The 20,060-nt window shown below is 38.8% G+C and overlaps 1 protein-coding gene across 1 annotated transcript in view; it reads right to left on the bottom strand.

The window, feature by feature from the left end:
- Positions 1 to 20,060, bottom strand: part of LOC124169765 (E3 ubiquitin-protein ligase ZNF598) — a 25,883-nt gene extending 5,823 nt beyond the window's left edge. Inside the window, exons 1-6 of the mRNA XM_046548481.1 lie at positions 19,638 to 20,060; positions 19,236 to 19,478; positions 18,896 to 19,107; positions 16,482 to 16,594; positions 16,233 to 16,398; positions 935 to 2,360 (exon numbers count right to left, since the gene is read on the bottom strand). Coding sequence (XP_046404437.1) covers positions 935 to 2,360; positions 16,233 to 16,398; positions 16,482 to 16,594; positions 18,896 to 19,107; positions 19,236 to 19,478; positions 19,638 to 19,814 — 2,337 coding nt within the window. The 5' untranslated portion in view covers positions 19,815 to 20,060. The remainder of the gene's footprint in view (positions 1 to 934; positions 2,361 to 16,232; positions 16,399 to 16,481; positions 16,595 to 18,895; positions 19,108 to 19,235; positions 19,479 to 19,637) is intronic.

Raw genomic sequence — 20,060 nt, 5'->3', positions numbered from 1 at the left:
CGTGACTGAGAGCGTGTTTTTATTTTGTCTTTTTCTTTTGTGTGAGTGGGTCACTGTCGTGAGCGAGGGCTCCACAAACCTGAGTGCGTGAGTGCGTGTGTCCCACGCGGTCATTTGTTCCCTTGAGCAAATCCGCGAGGTGCGTGACTGAGAGCGTGTTTTTATTTTGTCTTTTTCTTTTGTGTGAGTGGGTCACTGTCGTGGGCGAGGGCTCCGCAAACCTGAGTGCGTGAGTGCGTGTGTCCCACGCGGTCATTTGTTCCCTTGAGCAAATCCGCGAGGTGCGTGTGTGAGTTTCACGTTTGTATTTTCAGTTAGTGTCCTATCTTGCCATTACCTCCCGTGTTAGCATTATTACTTTTCACTCCCATCTGCCCATCAAAGAGTACGGCCTTGGGGAATTAATTTTCTTTAAATATGAAAATGTATTTTGTTTTGGTTAATATGTACCGAAATTCATAGACAGGTGATATTACGAGTAAATTTAAGTTTAACTTAAAGTTAAACTTAAGTTAACTTAAGTTAAAGTTAACTTTCTAAGTATTCGATATTAGAGATCTCAAATAATTATGCTAAAGGTACAACCTCGAATACCTCAAATACTTTGAATTTCGTGCCATACACTGTCGCACGCACATCGTTGGTAGTTGACTCGGAAAAATGTAGAAAAAACTTTAGTCGTTTAGTGCATGCAGCACTGACTTAGGCAAGTTGATGAACTACATCAAATTCAAGGATTAGAGCGGTGAAAAGAGTTCAACGTGGGGAACCAAAAATGATCGGGTAAAAAATCCGAAAATCACTGGTTTTCCCCACCAGGAGAACCTCTGTGCCGTGGAATAGTATCTACGTAGGGTGTTACTCAGTTGGAAAAACCACAACACCCAACAGTTTCCTAAAACTATAATTAATAGTCACAGAAATATGCACATACCTGCTGTTTCTCTATATCAGGAAGAAGCACAAGGAGCTCAGGAAAAATACTATCAAAATTTGAAGCACCCATGTTTGACAAGCAGTGATGGTAGTAAGCATGGGCAGAAAGAGATCCTTTGCGAAATCTAACAGAGAGCTGTCGAAATTCATCCAACGAAGAAGTCCCAGACTCTCTGAGCACGGAGCCTACCTTGGACACAAGTGCGACATTTCTTGCATCAAACTCGGGAGGAGACAAGAAAGTGCCAATATGCCCACCCCTAAATCCATTCCTCCATCCTTCCTTGTCAATGGGAACCTGCATCAGAGAGGGGGCAGAGGATGAAGATGTGAAACCAGGGGGTGGGGCCTTTGAGGTGAAGCCAGGTGGCGTAGGGGTGAAACCGGGTGGTGGCGGCGGTGGATGGTGTTCTCCAGTGGTTCCCACACCAGTCCTTATTTTATCTGCACTTTTCACACTCCCATTGATCACATTTTCACCTGTGCCAGAATCGACCAAATTATAACCAACAGGAACAGCTGAAGATTGACTACTGGAGGTAGAGTTGCTAGACAGGTTCATCCTCTTACTGTTAGATTTATCTACACTCCTTGCACTACCATTTTGCAGAGAAGGTTCAACTTTATGGCTACTATTCTCCCCTTTACTGGCCTTCTTTTTCTGCTTGTTTTCTTCAGCAGCAGTATCACTTCTAGAAGATGCAGGAATATTACTGGTAACAGAATCACCACTATCTTTCTTATGGCTAGTACGACAACTAGAAGCAAATCTTGCACTCAATTCCACACTGTCCCGGGTGGAGCTAGAAGGTGGGCGGTTTCGAACAGCATTTCGTTGTCCACCCTTACTTCCTCCTAAGGCAGGAAAATCTTGACTGGAGAGAGATTTCGCATTACTAACTTGGGGCCCTCTTCCTGATGGATTTGATCTGCTACTGCTAGAAACACATACTACTCCCGAATTCTGTGAATGATTAACTTGGATTGAAAGATTCCTATGGGGGGCGGAAGCAGCAGCAGCAGAAATTTGATTGAAGCCACCTTTACCAACTCCTTTAGATGAATCATGGCTGTTAACACTGAGATGCAATGTATTCACTGCAGGTGATGGAGTTCCATCAAGAGCAGGGAAATTTTCATCTGTTATTGCTAGGGGAGCCTTAGGTCGACCAGTAAACTGGTTACGTTGAGCAGGAACTGAGCGAGTTGAGCGAACAGCAAATCCATTAGAAGATGATGAGTCTGACGAAGCCGCACCTTTCCGGGATGGCCCACCAGATAATGTCGGAAATTCCTGTGTAGAATCCATGTTAAGAGTTATTTGCTGCTGATTTTGGTAGAAATCTCTGATATTTTCTTCTTCTGGTACACCTTCATCTCCATCTGGAGCATCAAACCCACCAACTGCCCCAAGCATTTCATCCCTAAAAAGTAAATGAGAAAATTAAATTAGAGTTGAAAAATACCAAGGAAAAGGCAATAATAACGAACTATAGTAACATACAAATGCTTTGATTGATGTTTATAAAAATTCTGTAAAATCCATCATCATAAGAATCCCTTTGAGTAACACAAATGTTCATGCACTATCCCTTTCAAAAGTTGGTCATCAATAACAGCGCACTTGTCTCCTCCTTTTCCTGAAATCAACCTCTGTGTATTGATTCTGAATTCATTGCCCACTCACTGTCAGTTAGACTTCATTGGGCTGTGCAATTGGTGCACTTTGAATATTTTACCCAGGTCAAAAGACCCAAGCATGATTTCAGTTATGGAAAACCATCAATAATTCCCTTCCACACATTTAGAATCTGTATTTTTTTAAACTAAGCATCCTTGGATAAAAATTCATGACTATATGCAGTAATTAAATTAAATTATCCTTCTCCATAAAAAAATGCAGATACCATTACTGAGTTCATCTGTTTTGGTGGCAAAGGATTTCTAACCGCTGATTTCCAATCATAAATCAATGATATTCATTGAAATTTCAGATGTTCCTTCAATTATTGTTTTGTCAGACTACAACTAAAAAAATTATTCTATACTCCCATACTGAAAACTACAATTATGTCAAAGCTGATGAAGAATTTTTATTTTTTCCAAAAACCTCCAAAATGGCTACTTTTTAGAAGAGGAATGAGAAAAAACCTGTGTCCTCTGCCTCTCAATTTTTAAGTGACAAATTTAAGTACAATTATTGCTTAAGCTGATGTCCCACGGTCAAATTTGCGTCAAAATATTTGCATCAAAATTTGATGCAACTGATGTGCACCCTGTCCCACGGTCAAAATTTCATCTAACTGGCTTTTGGTCCTATCGTTTGTAAAAATCACCGATTTGTACAACTGGATTGGACAGGTTCTAAATTTTCATCCAATTGGATGAAACCAACCAATCACAGGGCCTTTGACAAAAAAGCATCGCCAAGCGCTATCACACGGGCCACATAGGTTAAACTTATTTATCGTCTGCATGAGCATTTTAATTAATAAATATATATATTATGGACACAAAAATAAACTTTGTTGTATTCCATACATTATGCGTCAAAAGGCTAACCGATTTCCACCTTTTCAGGTCATTATCATTATCGTAAACTTCTAGATAAAGACCTGAAAAGATCGATACCGGTTGAGTCTTTTCATTATATGTATATATTTACGTTCGTAATCGTCTATTTCATCGCCTGTTGTGGTCCTATAAGTAAAAATGAGCAAAAATTGGTCTCGATAGGCGATGGAAACTCTCAACTAGGAAATCCGTAATAATGAGTTGATCTTAAATAAGAAGGATGCGATCTTTAGAATCGAAATACAAGGAGGGATGTTTTGGAAAGAATAAAAGATTTACTTAAGGTATCGAGGCCGAATTCTATAGGTTAGCCTTGTGGAGGGCATACAATGCGAGCGACCGAGCAGCTGGAGAAATAACTAATATGGACCGACGTTTAACCTGTGAAACACTACAGCTGCCCGTTTCTATCTGTATGATTATAGGATAAGGACCTTACGTTAGCAACTGCTAGATTAGGAGAGAAAAAATGTACATTTACAGCACTATTCATAACATCTTCTCAACCACAATGTCCATCATTTATTAATAACATTTTCACCGCGGGAATAAACTGCCTCACGTTTGTATCCTGCCGTTTTATTCTGCCCTCAACCTTGCTGATAAGGGACATGAAAATATCATCACTTATCGTCAATTATTATCGATAAAATCGGCAACCAACTCCAACATGTTTAGCATGCTTATTCCAACGTTTTCATACCCCCTTTCCAGCCAAGGCCAAGTTCAGCATTCCTTCTGCTTTCTTTTTTCCGCCTTTCTAATGTTCAATAGGCCTGTTCAGACTATTTCGCCTGCTAAAAAAGACAATACTTCACTTCCATAAGCTTCCAAATTTGTTTATATAAATATCGTCTTTTGTTTGTTTTTCGTCCAAATGAGATGCATCGTGGGACACCCCCGTCCAGTTGCATCAAAATTTTTGGACAAAACTTTTGATGCAAATTTGACCGTGGGACATCGGCTTTATGTGATATTGGTTCAATAAAAGATTTTACAAGACATTTGATGGGCATAGACAAGAATGACAGTACATATTAGATTATACTAAATAAGCGCATGTAAGAGGCACACCTTTTCCCCCAGAAATTCAGCCGAAAATGGGGGTGCGTCTCTTACACAAACTTCTTATCTTCCCTCCTCCCCTTCTCGGTCGCAAGTCCTAAGGGAGCTGATTGGCCTTGGTTTTCAGCGTGAATCAGTCATCTCAAACCCTAGGTCAAAAACAAGCAGCAGGCAGGGGAGTTTCTCCCTAAGTGATGTATTTTCAAATTGTTCCTGTTCGATTTTCTTACTTGTAAGCGTTGTGACATCACATCGGTGCCTCAGAGGTGAACATTCGTGGAAAAGATCGCGCGGTCAACAGGAAAAGATCACGTGGGGTTTTTCACTCCGGACGACAAACTAAATTTACTGCCACGAGTGGGCATCCCACAGCATTTATACTGCAAATAGTAATCGCATATCAAACGTAGAGAAACGCATAGTTTCGAAGGACAATACCTGATTAATAGTCAACATTTGTCTTGCCAAGTATTTCCATTATGCTAAGGACCTGATTTTTCAAAAATCATCTTCAGATGCTATTATGAGGATTATTGCAACTGAAAATTATACTGGTGTCTAGACCTGCAGTTTAAAAAATTTGAACGATTGTGTACATTGTTGGACCAAATGGTGGATAGAAGAAATTGGAAATGCTTATAAGTGAAGAGCGCTGAAGGAGAGGACGAGGGGAAGGAGCCTGCTCCCTCAGTCTTTCAAGCAACAAGGCTATGAGCGAAGGAGCAAGAGAAGAACATGTCGGATCTTGCATGTGACGCCGTTGCCTTCAAAGTGAAAGGGTAAAGGTGCAGCTATGTAATATACGCAGTTTGCGCCAGCTTAAGTTTCCAGTTCGTCTCGTCTTGTACGAATGTGCTCATGCTACCCTTGTTTCTTTCAAAATGGTCCTGTCTGGACTATGTTGAATATTAGTACCCTTGTCGTGACTATAAATCTTTGGGTCAATAAATTAGAGCTTAAAAAACTTAAATGCTGTCAGATATGCGTTGCGTTAGGTCTCATTCTTTTTTGAACCTCGTGCGTGTCATACAATCATACAATTGCTGAAAGATATCGAGATATCTTCGAGATCAGTAGGTGACTCATCTAGCATTTGGCCTCCAGAAATTGGGAGAATTGAACCTCGTAGACCGAAAAAGGTCAGTTGGTGAGATGGGGTAGGGATGAAACACGTTTCCATTGTTCCTGTGTGACTTGATATTTTCTAGAGAAGGGCTGAATAGCAGATTTCTAGCACATAGCAGATTAGTGCTCTCTTGATAATAGGTTAATTTGTTTTCCCTAGGATTACATTTCAAGCAGATGTCTTCAAAGCCAAATGAGAATACATTAAGATATTTTTCTGTAAGAAATTTACCTCTTTAGTAGCAAAAAAATATTGAGCACTCCATTAAATTTCGCTTAAATGATAAGAGGATATTGTCTTTCAAATCCATCTTTCGTCAATTTGATTTCTGTCAAGCAGTCCCTGAAAGATTTGATTGTTCTGCAGTTAAATTATTATTACATATTATTATTTTGTTTTAATAAAATGATATGCTTGAGGAAGTGCTGGGATTAACAACATTCACCCACATTTTTTATTGATAAAATCAAATGAATGTGCTTGTGTTTGTATATTTGTGTGTAACTTAATCGCATATATCACACAAATGACTCTGAAGCTATTCCGCAGTGAAACTACAGGTGCAGTAGACTGAAGAGTAGGGATGGACGGATCCAGAATTTTTTTTGGACTCTGACACGGATCGGATCCTTAATTTTCGGAGCCAGATCTTCTGATATTTTTGGATCCTAATGCATTTTCAATTGTCTTCTATAAAACGAATCAATTATTCAAGTTTCTTCTACGTACATATGTACTATCAAAGGAATGCTATTTAGATTTACATACACGTTTTAATATTTTTACTGATTAAAAATAATTTTTATAAGCTTTCAAATTATTTTTTTAAAACGATAAAATCTTTACATGATCAGGATTTAAACTGTTACGCTTGCATTTTTGAAAATGAAAATCATCGGATAAACAATTGACTGAATTTTGATATTCCTCACATAAGTTTCCCCCGAACTTTGTCACTTTCTCATCGCATACTGACTAGAGTTTCATCTACAAATGCTTCAGATGCTGTGAGATGGATTTTGCACTTCCTCGCAATAGTTTCATGTCACCGTGTACGCACATGATTCTCTTTGTGCCAATAAAAATGTTTCAACACGAAAGACATTTTTATCGGTATATTGTTAAATTAAATTGCAACTGCGTAATCTGCAACACAATTAACAATATTCAGAACAACATTAGTGACACGGTCGATGAGTTGAAGTAATAGAACGAGACGACCGCTCAGCGAGAGGAAGGGGTGGGTAGCAGAAGCGCGTGAAGGAGAGGTGGAGGGGAAGGAGCGCAATCCTTCTGTCTTTCAAGCAATGACACTACAAGTGAGGGAGTCAAGGATGAATATGTTAGATCTTGCTATTTTGTGACATCCATTGCTGCCTTCAAAGTAAAGCCAGGCAACCAAGTGATATATACATTTGGCAATTCCAGGCCGTATCTCATGGTTTGACAGTACTGACACCATGCCCGTTTCTTTGAAAATTGTGCTGCTTGGACAATGTTGAATATTGGTATAGTCTTGTCGTAACTAAATAAAACTGTTTAAATCAATTAGAGCTTAAAATAACCCAAATACCGCATAAGCGCGTGTAAGAGGCGCACCTTTTTTTCCCAGAAATTGGAGCCGAAAATGAGGGTGCGCCTCTTACACAAACTTCTTATCTTCCCCCCTTCCCCCCTTCCCCTCATCGGTCGCAAGTCTAAGGGGAACTGAGTGGCCTTGGTTTTCAGTGTGAGTCAGTCATCTGTAATCCTAGGTCAAAAAAAAGCGGCAGGCAGGGGAGTTTCTCCCTTAGTGACTTAGATTTTCAAAATGCTCCTGTTTGCTTTTCTTGTAAGCATCGCGCCGTCACGTAGGTACCCCAGAGGTGAACATGGAAGATCGCGCAGGGTTTTTCGCTCCGGAGGGCGCGCTAAATTTACTGCCACGAGTGGGCATCCCGCAGCATTTATACTGCATATAGTAATCGGTTATCAAACGTAAAGAAACGCGTATTTTTGAAGGACATACCTGGTTAATAGTCAATATTTTTCTTGCCGTGTAATTTCCATTACGCTGAGGACCTGATTTTCCAAAAATCATCTTCGGACGCTAATAGTATGAGGATTATTGCAACTGAAAATTATATTGGTGTCAAAACCTGCGCTTTAAAAAAGTTCGAACGAATGTGATCATTGTTGGACTAAATTGTGGATGGAAGAAATCAGAAATGCTTATAAGAGAAAAGCACGGAAGGAGAGGTCGAGGGGAAGGAGCGCAATCCCACCGTCTTCGCAGCAAGCAACGAAATACGGAGGAGAAGGAGCGCGCTCCCTCCCCTCCGCATTTCAAGCTACGAGGCTATGAGCGAAGGAGCACAGGAAGAACACGTCCGATCTTGCATGTGACGTCGTTGCCTTCAAAGCGAAGGGGCGAAGGAGCAGCAAGGTGATATACGCAGTTTGCGTTGCCTAAAGTTTCCAGTCCGTCTCGTCTTGTTTGAATGCGCTTATGCTACGCTTGTTTCTTCCGAAATTGTCCTGTTTGGACTATTTTGAATATTAGTAGCCTTGTTGTAACTATAAATCTTTGTGTCAAACAATTAGAGCTTAAAAAACTTAAATTCTGTCAGATATGCGTCGCGTTAGATCTCTTTCTTTTTTTGAACCTCGTGCGTGTCATACAATTATTGAAAGCTACCGAGATATCTTCCGGCTCAGTAGATGACTCCCCTTGCATTTGGCCTCCATAAACTGGGAGATCGATCAAGGTCAGTTGGTGAGACGGGGTAGGGATGAAACACGTTTCCATTGTTCTCCTGTAACTTGATGTTTGCCTATTTTCCTGTGGGGTCTCGGAAAGGAAAAAAAACGGCAGAGGCATTGGCTGATGGAGGGCCGCGTGTGGTTCCGTTAAATGTACGTCGTGGTTATTATCCTACGGCGCTGAGATTGCCCCGATTGTTGTCCAAGCTCTTGGGAAGGTTCGTGCTAAATGCCTGTCGTTTTGCCTTAAAATTTTCCACGGCTGCAATTCTATTGCAATACTCCTGCGAGAGCATTTAAAAAAAATTGTTCGTGAGTAGTACAAGCATTGCAGAGCAACGGCGTATGCGAAGAGAGGATCGGAACTCTTTCTACTCCCTCTTATACCGCTATTACCGCCGCAGTTATCAAAATTTCCTCTTTCAACTAATATTGAAAGAGGAAAGTTCGATAACTGTCGAAATTCCAGGCGTACGTCTGCAACACGTCTGCAAGATAGTATTAAAAAAATGCCGCAAAATATTTTTCTTCATAGCTCCGATGCTCAAAATAGGGGTGCGCCTCTTACATGTGTGCGCCTCTTACACACGCTTATATGGTATACTATAAATGCGACGCATTTAGTCTCATTCTTTTTCGAATCTCAGGCACATCATCCAATTGCCGAAAACTATCGAGACAACTTCGGGCTGGTTTTCACCAGCAACTCTTAGTATTTCTGATGATGATGAAAGAGTCACTAGTTGAAACATCTACAGTACTCGGGCAACTCATTTGGTGGCGGAACTGAGAGCATTTCATTCGATTGAGATGCTGGGAAAGCACCAGATCATTCTTCTGCATAACTTTCAAACTGCTGAATTGAATCAGAGGTCAGTTTTTCACCACTTTTTATCCATTTTTTACAGGAGGACTGATTTGCTCTAGAAAGAGATAGTACTCTGACCGCCTATATAGAGCGTGAGCAGTCTAACGAGATACTCTGCCTTTCTGTTCATATTGTCGCTCTAACTGGAGAGCCCTCAGAGATGTTTACATAGAAGACTTTTCTGGTAGACTGCTATAGAACAAATCTAGTTAAAAACTCTACAGCATAAAAGTCAGTCAGTGTCACCCACCATTTCATAGAAAAAAATTCATCAGATTTTTCCCCTATTCTACAAATGCTTGACATGGGAGCAACGGCAAACTTTTTGGAAAATTTTGAATTGCCATTCTATGTGCATGGTAATAAGATTTTGAAGGACAAAATAATCGTTCAACTTTTCTTTTTACTGTCAGTACTGCATCCCACAGTCCTTAAGCTTGATACCACCATCTTTACATTCCTTAGCTAACTATTTTGTTTGACCTCACCCTCAAAATTACTCACTGTTCAATGATGGCCTCCTTTCTTATCAATCCCATGCCCTGTATACATTCCTACATTCACAGTTATTTTCCAAAGAAATTTAACACAAAACTCTTATAAAAGCCAAAACCAGCAGACTGTCTATAATATGTGCATTTGTAAAATTCAATCACGTGTTTCCATTGTCACCATTGATTTCATTACACTTACTGACAACAGAGTTCCTCTTTCCAGAATGTTTGACAGACATAATGCTTAAGAAACACAAACAAATTAAATTCGAGGAATGGAACCCTGAATGTGAAGAAGCACATAATGAAGGCAATGAATTGCGAGACAAAAAATGAAGGTCATACAGTAGAACCTCGGTTATACGACCCTCAGTTATGCGATGACCTCACTTATACGCCGATTGTTTTTGGTCCGGTGAATAACCTCATATGAACCCATGTATTTCCAACCTCAGTTGTGAAACTTTTCACTTATACGATGAACTCGGTTATGAAACGCATTTTTTCTAGTCCAATGAGATAAAATACCTCACTTATACGACTTTTCAGATACCTGCTCTACGAGAAGATTGCGGTGCGCACGCCGATTTTAGTCATAGGAGCAGGGGTAGTATGTGGTCATTACATATATATATAACTATGAAGAATAATAAGTTTTAATAATGAGCAATGTTGTTTATTAGATATTAGTTTTAATGGCAGTAGATGATCGTTAATCCGGAATATCTATCTCTAACGGAAGATTTTCAAGAATTTTCCAAGGTTATTTTTTTCCGTCGCCCCACCGAAATAACACCTCAATGAGCGGTTAAAAATCCTTCCGTACCAAAATTTTGGCTTCCAAGGTCATCCAAAAAAAGATTATCGTATTTGCAGTATGGACTTAAGTCAATGGTGATTCAACACGATGGTAAAAACAGCATGCGGGGTCTCATTCCGCGGGCTAATCCCACATCCGCGGGACGAATTGAGCTGAGGAAAGTTGCTTACGTGGCGCGCAGGTCAAAACTGACCCAACTTGTATCTCAGAGGGTTTAAATGAAACAAAGTTGGACCTTGAGTAGCTATTAGCTTGAGTCTGCCCGGTGGCAAGCGTTTATTTTTTTAACTACACGAGAGTTAGTACGAATGCCCTCGGAGAATAACTCGCGTCGTCAGTCGTAACGTAATCATTAAAGTCAAATTCAAAACGTGAAAGATAAGGCAGTTCCTTTCGACTCAGGAATGACTTATAACCATTATATCGAAGTACATAAAGTGTCCGGTGTTGTGATCAGATATGGGGAAGCAAAATATTACATGAAGATGAGTCACATGGCTTGTGAGTCGAAGTTCCCGGCGCTGAATTCCCGGAAGAATGCCGACAGAGAAGCTATACCCGGTAGATTCAATCTACTATTGCAAAAATTTCAAGGGAAAATTCTTTTTTAGTGCGTAAACGTGATTGAGAGGGGAGATTTTTCCGAGCTCTTAATCTATTTTTGTTCATTCATCACTGACGGCAGTTGTGCAGTTATTTCAAATGCTCACTCAGGGTTCCCTCTCAACCGTGAAAGCCTTAAAACTGTGAAAAAGCCGTGAATTTCGTTTACCATGAAAAAACCTGGAAAAAGACGTGAATTTCGCCATGAAACCTTAAAAATATCTCAATCTTGATAATAATACTACGATTGACTGATCAAATTCGATATATTAATCATGTTTCAAGGTCAGACACGCGCAGACTCGGTCTACGTATTTATCTACACACGAATATTCGAAGTGTAGTAATTGGTCCTTAATATATAGGACGACACATTGACCGATATTTTCCATTTTAATGGCAGAAGTCTGTAATTTTGTCTAAGCGTTTCAATTTCAGTGATAGCTTGGGATGGACTTGTATTTTAAAAAGGACAAATGACAAAGGACATAATAAAACTTGCATTTCTAATAGAATGAACCATTTATGAAAACTATCTGATTTGTAACTCGAAGTTCGGTTCCCACACAAAATGAGGGCACGTGCCATATGCTTCGAAATATGAGTTCGCCATTGGAATTTTACTTAAGGAAACATTTCTACGGCAAATAGGCTTTCAATTTATGGCAATAGCTCTCAATAGACTGCGCTCACCTGATTTGAGTTTATGTGAATAATAAAGCGAAAGTGAAAATAACGTGTTTCAGCAGGTATTTATATTGTCTTTATATATTTCAAACCAAGTGCATTATAATTATATAAAATTGATTTTTTGATTTATTACATTCTATAAACAATTTTCCGCGATCTCAGAAAGATTGGGTAGGGGAAATTTGGTTACTGTGCGGTAAGAACAACGTGCGCAAAAAAATCTCTCGGCGAGAATTAAAAAAGGACTTCTGGTGTCTAGATGGAAGAAGGTCCTAAGGGAATTCCTATATTAAAGGAGGCCATGGTATTCGACGTCCGTGCTAGAGCGTGGTTTGGTTGGGCCTTTAGTCGGTCCTGAATTTTGCAAACGATAGGTGACGTCATAACAGATATCACTTTTCATTGCTGCGTTTACATTCACGGCGTCTGTGTCGTATGTTAATTTTTAGTTAATATACGGCCGGTGATTGTCTTAATATTGGCTTATTAACGGACCGTGAATTTGACGACATTGAGACCGTAAAAATCTGAAAAAAAAACCATGAAAACTTGAAAAGAAAACCGTGAAAACCTGGAAAAAACAGTGAATATCATTATTTAGGTGGAGTGGGAACCCTGTCACTTAAAAGAAGTGATCTAAGCACCAGAAAAGTTTTAGTCATGGAATATCCCGGGTACCAGTGGCACAACTAGGAATATGCTTTGGGGGTGAAGGTAGTACCTGAAGGGCGGTTACCCCCCGCGAGGCAATGGGAATTCCCAGAAAATTAAAAAAGAAGGCATGCCTGTAAATGTGTTTTACATCATTTTGGCACTTAAAATTTAACTTTAAGCAGATGCAGTTGCAGTATATCAAAGCTAGACTTTTCTTTAAATTTTTTTTAATTTCTCTGAGGCTTTGGAGGGGGATCTATCCCCTCGTCGCCCCACCACAATTACGCCACGGCCGGGTGCTCCATATTATCTATGGCATGGTATTTAGAGGGAGGAAACCGACAGCTGGGGTCATTCTGGCCATGGGGTAAGGGAGGGAGTATAGAAACCCTGTGTTGGAATTAGCCAGGTTGTAACAACAGGCTTAACCAGGGCTTAACGTCCCATCTACCGGACAGTTTGTTGCACTGGAAATTCCATCCACACTACTCTCAAGCAGAGATACAGCCATCTCTGAAAACTTTCTGCCTCGGCCAGGACATGAACCTGGGTCCATAGGGTGTGAAGCCTCCGTGATGCATTAGTGAAATTTTGCTCTCTAATTACAGGGTTAATTTGGATGACTTTCCTCAGGTACAGTGGAACCTCGTTAAAGCGAGTACGGGCTATAGCGAGACCCCCGCTATTACGAGATATAGGCGATGCACCGTCAATTGATCCTATAATAAGCATGTAAAAAATTTCGTTTTTACGAGGCCCTTTTGGTGTTGGCTCTCGCCATAGCGAGGGTTTCACTGCCGGAAAAACTGACACCAAGACTCCTTAATCTCAGTTATTGCTAGCGATCTGTTAGAAATGAAGTTAATAGAGTGCTCAGGCTCAAATTTATGTGGTAAACTGTCTTTCGATAAATAAGTAGTTAATTTTGGTGAAAATATTGTGGCATTAGCATTCGCGAATGCTTGATCTTCTTTTGTTCCTCGGGCGGCAGAAAGCAGTCGTCAGCATACCCGCACGTCCATGAGTTGCATGAATAGAAAGCATTTGATGGAACACACCATAGCCAAAAAAACACCAAACATGTCTAAGCGAGAAAATAAAAATAAAGGAGTAATATGAGGTACCGTATATCTCCGAACATAGTCCCCCCCCCCCAATTTTGAGACCTCAGTTTTGGGAAAAATTTTAAAATGTAAAGGAAGGCAATTTTTCTGTGGTTAGCAAGTTAAGATTCTAGATTCGATGAAAACTATTATTTTCTGTGAAGATTAAGAACAAATCTGTTCACATATTTTCCATCACAACAAAATAACTATACCTAAAACATGTTGTGATCCATTGCATGTATCAGTAATTTATAGTTCCTTAACCAGATGTAATGAAGAAATGAGAAATTTTTTTAAGTATCCAAGGCTATTGTATTTTTTAAACCTTCACAAATTATTAATATTTTTGATTTCCAAATGACTACAGACAATGTCAATATATAAGCTTTAACTTAAAGCACTAAACAGTATTGCATTTGGCCCTGAAACTTCCTTAGATCCAGTGTAACACACCCATCAAGTCATCACAAATCCAAATGACCTGAAGAATTTAGGAAATCTAAATAAAATTGTGTTAAATAAATTATAAATATTATAAAAATATTGCTATCAAATGCCTGCTAAGCAAAACAATTAAACTACAGGACTTACAAATATCAAAGTAATAAAATTAAGAAATAAACTTTTTCCAACAAACATTAAAACTGAAAAAAAATTATATCAATTTTCAATGCCTCGTCGCGAATCATTGCATAAGTTACACAAAGAGCTTCTGCTCTGCATTTGCACACAAATTCGACGATATTTTCCTCTAATTCTTTGAATCTGCCGCATCGAGACCCCCGAAATGACTTCCGCGATGTATTAGCGCTTTGCTAGCGCTGTAAATACTATGATTTACGGCGTATTCTGCAACGGCTATTTTTAAATTGGCATCGAAACTCCGTCTTTGAAGGCCTCTAATCTGCGGCAGGATTGATCCTCATCTTTCTACTTGATCCATCACCTCACTGTTGAACGTAAAATTATTTTTAATAAAGAAAATATCGCGGAAATAATTGCGAAACGTTATGCGACGTAATTTATCGATCCTATTTACCCTGACGAATTGAAGATATTCCTCAATAAATTGATTACACTTTCGATGCTGAGTCGCTGTATTTCGATCAAATGCAGTATTGCCGGCGCTTCTGGTTTAAAGTCGTCGATTATTGCGCCTTTTCAGAAACAAATGCATCACCTATTGCGCATTCTTGTTCTGTGAAGGCGGTAAAGGCAGTGGTTGTAAACACGAACCGCACGGACGTATAGTAGCTACGGACGCAATGAAATGCTAAATCGTCACGAAAGGTTCACTTTATCTGTTTATTTTTCGCATTTATTTAAATAGTGTAGTTATTAAATGAGCGACGGGTACATATACTATTGATTCAATTCTAGTGTTCGATTAATGTAATGATAGTGTGTGTTTAGTTTTCATTTTAATTATTTACTGTTTTGCGTCATTAAGTGATCAGTGTCGATTGAATTATTCTAACAATACTTTTCCAAGAAAAATTAGCGGCTACCCGATGGATTCCGTGAAAACGCATATTCGATATGCTATTTGAATCGGAATAATCGTATCTGTACAACATTTGTGGTAAAAATTGTCTTAATTTCCGGTAAAACGTGGCAGTATTTACTAATATCTCCGATTATAATCCTCATAAATATACTCAAATAGAAAGACTACGAGAACATTAGCCATTATGCCGTTATTTATTACTTTATGGTCACCTTTAGTATGCTAAATTGGATTACACTCGATTATAGTCCCCCCCCCCTTACTTTTCCGCAGCCATTTTTGGAAAAAAAAGGGGGGACTATATTCGGAGATATACGGTATATTGGCTATTATTTGCACCACCTCCGGTAAAGCGACAATTCGCTATAGCGAGTGTTTATTGGTGCACCGTGGGGTGTCGTTTTATCGAGGTTGCACTGTATTTCATTTCTTCAATCTCCAATCTTGGGTTTGCCTATAGAGGGTAAAATGTATTTCCTGAAAACTGCTTTTAATGAGTCAACTTTTTTAAAAAATTGCCTTCTCTATGAACATTTAGTGATCATCATTCCGAAATTTCTCCAGTATGATAGCTTAGTGCCGGAAATGCTAGGCGTTAAACCGTGGGAAATGTTGTTCAAGAATGCATAATTATGTTTCTCTTAAAGAAACACATCATTTGTGGTGTTGCTTGTGGGTAAATAAGATTATTAGGCTTCAATTTCTCGCCTCCAAATGAGTAATTGCATCCTGGAAACAAACTGGCCCCTCTAGAATAGGATTTCATGCTGAATACCGAAAAACCTCACTTGTAAAAATTCCTCACTTATGAAACTTTTTTTGGTTTTCCATTGAAAATTTCATAAGTGAGGCTCTACTGTATATAATATGAGCACATGACAAAACTAATGCAACCATTACACACTCTCAAGGTATTTCTCCAACCCTTTCTTCAATTTCTCATAATCTTTATAGCAGAATTTCTAACACGCCTATGAAAAAATACTGAAAAAGGCTGTTGCAATAATACTGAGCCTGGAGATAAAGAGAGAAGCTCCAAATACTTGCCTTAACGCATGCCTTCCTCTGCCACCACGATAAGAACCCCTTCTGCTATTATATCCGCTAGGATCACCACCAGCACGGGGTGCTAAGGTGAACTGCACTTCCAATGTACGAGCTTGCTTAGCTGCTGCTTTGCTCAATAGCCTTCCATGAACCTGAGCTTTATGTGCTGTGTAAAAATTTAAATATAACATAAGTAAAATAACTAAAAAATTGTATTTACAACACAAATGAAGTTAAAATTGTTGTTACCCTTCAAATCAATATCCGTCCGGAAAACAGAGGTAAACTTCTCTTCTACACAATTTTCCTCTTCACATAAATAATGCTCAGCCCTGTAATGCTCCCTCAAGCACTCATATGAACTGAAGAAAAAAAAGTGACGTAAATCATTCAATGCAGTAACATAACAAGGTCATCATTCTGTATCATAACAGAAGTGAAATAGAGAGGCATACATCATTTTGTATTTAACAAACAAAATTTGCCTCAATTTTAGACAATGATATGATTTTGATCTGAACTGAATAATAAAGTTTCTGGAGAAAGAATCTAAGCCAATTAATTCCAAGGCATACTCCTCAGATTAAAATGAAGCAATTTTTGGTAATAAATAATTATGCTCTTATCATACTCAAGGATAATGGCTTATCACAAAAGGCATTCAGATTTCTCTCAGATTGAACAACATTAATGTGTGAAAGAGCTTTGATTACCCATCGTAATGAAGGGAAATGCTCAGTTATACATAAGAAGCACATAAATGACCATTTTCATTAAAAATTTTACTTTGCTTTCTGTCATACTTTCTCTTCTTCTTTCACCAATATTTTTTCTTCAAAAGAGCCTTTTTCACCAATTTCCTCAAAATTAGGAATTGTTTCGAGGTGGAAAGGGAGAGGAATGGAGGATGGAGAAGGGTAGGTAAGGAAGAAACTGAGGGTATTCCACGGTGGGTGGAGGAGGTCTGGCAAGGTAAGTGATCTACCTGAAGGCAAATGCAACAACAACAAAATAAAATCTCTACAGTACTAATTTAAGTTATACAGTTCAAAACACTAGATGCAAAGACAAAACTTCTACGATTGTGTGAATCTAAGGAATAAATTACTCTTCTCTTTCTCTATGCCTCATTTACCATCTGCACTATGCAGCCCTGTTTCTTGATGTTCTGCTATAGGTCAAAAAACCCAACAATTCAAGTCCCACTATCTATGTATCCCCTTACTATTTGCATCCTAGAATTAGCTAAATATAAACTTATTTGACTCTTTGGCATGCAAAGCCTTTTTTTTGGAAAAAAACTCAAACATTTCCATGAAGATTAATGGAAGATGGATGGATAATCCATAAAATAAGCCAAACATTAAGATGGAAAAATTGTTACTAGAGACTTAAGCCTGTACTAATCTTGCATCATTGTATATTTGTATTTATTGTATATATATTCTTTAACCTGACGTGTCCTATATCAGTGTAACCCTTGTATTACTAGATCTCTGGACAAATAAAACATTATTATTATTACTATCATAGGTACAGGTATAGTTTGAAAACTCAAGAGATCCATGTATTTCCGTTTTTCCATCAGTCACCTACTTCTTGAGATATATACACGATGAAAAATCACCCTTTCATTGCCAATTCTCAGTTAAGTTGATGATGTCACGAGCTCAGGTTGACTGGATAAGAGCTACTCCACCACTATTCAGTATTTTGAATGGGCCTACTGTGGTTTGTCATAGGTGACACTCTTGCAGGCGATTCCTTTCCACAATGAAAGGTTCTTCTTGATCCAGTGAATTAACAAGGATTCAAATGACATCACCAAATCATGAAAAGTAGGCAGCGACTTTACCGTTTTTTTATATTAAATTTATGAGATAATGGCTGAATGGGAAAGATCTTTGCTTTTTTTTAACTATCTGTTCCTATCCTGCTACCAAGTTCTTTCAATAAATAGTAATTTTGGGTCTGCATTAACAATCCCATTCTCTGATACCAGCCTCACTGCTGAGGTATTACTTGAAGGTACTACACAAGCCTTCCCTCAAGGCATCCTTGGCAATTCCGCAAGTAGCCCTCAGATGTTTACATCCACCTCATAGCCAGGCCCAATTGCTTGTTTAAGAGTTGAATTTGGCACAACAGCTATAAATCAGGTCAATTTACGCTCTAGTACTTAAGGCTTCTGTGATTGGGTTGGGCCTTGTCACACCCAACAGCTGTCAAGACACCATTAAAATTGGACAGCAATTAATATCTGGTCAAACAGTACCCTGATTACAGGTAACTTGGAAGACCTTTTCTTAGTGCATCACTTGCATGTCCAAAGAAATACAATTTCTTGTGAAAAAAAGCTTTCTTAAAAGTAAATATTCCAGCAAGAATATCAACACTACAACAAATTGACCACTATAATGCTTCATGGATATCTTTGATTATGTACGTACACAACTGACACAGAGAAATTTCTCAAATTAAATTGTAAAGCCTTACACCTGACCAGCTATTTCTAACTTATCTGAAATGGCTAACAATAAAATTCTCATAAAACTTAAGTTCCTAGTCAATCAAAGGTAAAAATTAAGTTGTCTTTGTACCTTATGACCTATTTGACAAAAATATGGCACAAGTTAATAGAGAATATGCCACTAAGTCAGTACCTATAATATTGATGTAAGCCATCAGCATCACAAAAGTGGCAGAAAAAATGATCCCTCCTCAGGTGACGAAAGAGTTCATCATTATCCATATAGCGCTGGTCACAAAACTGACAGAGGGGATGGCCTCGGTGGGACCGGTCGTCCGTGTCTCCTTTCCTCCTATGCTGAGCCAACTCTTGGCGGGTGTAGCACCTTCTTTCAGCAGAAAATATCTGCAAACGTACACGTGAGTATTGGACATGACGTAACAGCATACGGTAGAATTAATATCATGACATATACTAAATCACCTAATTTTTCTAAATTTTAACAGGCAATGGTGAGTTATATTCTCCCTTACCTTTAAATTGTCTACGCACAAATTGCAGTAAAAGAGCTCGTGTTCTCTTTTCATGTGGTCGTGGAGGCTGCTAAAGGTTCGAAATGAAGGTTTTGTATGACAGCGATTGCAAACGTGAAGTAACAGTTTGTTAAATGCTTTTTGAATATCAGCATTCTCGAAACAAATTTTATACTTCTTATCCATTAAATAGGGCTTGTCCTTGATTGAACGGAACGGCCGAACCTCTTCCGTAAAGATAACCTTCAATAAAAGATAAGACGGTGTATTACTTATGTAAAATTGTTACTTATTCAGGTTACATACACAGTGAAGGATGAAATAACGATCAATTTGAAAGATACGAAATAACTTCTACCAAAGAAATAAAGAATAAGCCAGTAAGTTCCTACGATACTTTACCGTTGGCATTTCTTGCCTACATATGGGACACTCAACTTGAAGGCACAAAACTCGCATCCTCGTCGAACATTCATAGCATACAGGATGATCACATTCACCGATAGAAAATATTTCGACGACTTTAAAACATACTACGCAGGTGTTTTCCGAATTCTCTATTCGCTCCGTTGAAGTCATTTCTGCAACAAAACACGGCCTGCAACACCTTCACGAGCAGAGCAGTACTACGATATAGGGCAGTGAATGTGCTTAACAACAAACTTTGGCAAAAGTGTTCACGCATGAAACCTAAAGCATAAAAAATATTCATTCACGTGGCATTCATTTCATTGCGTCAAGCCACTAGCAATTATTAAAACCACAAAATAATACAAAAATTAGTCTCTAATTTCGCTCATACCAATTGACGGAAGTGACGACATT

The sequence above is a fragment of the Ischnura elegans genome, chromosome 1 (assembly GCF_921293095.1).
Source record: "Ischnura elegans chromosome 1, ioIscEleg1.1, whole genome shotgun sequence".
In the NCBI taxonomy this organism is placed as follows: Eukaryota; Metazoa; Arthropoda; class Insecta; order Odonata; family Coenagrionidae; genus Ischnura; species Ischnura elegans.
This window is presented reverse-complemented; position numbering and strand designations above follow the sequence as displayed.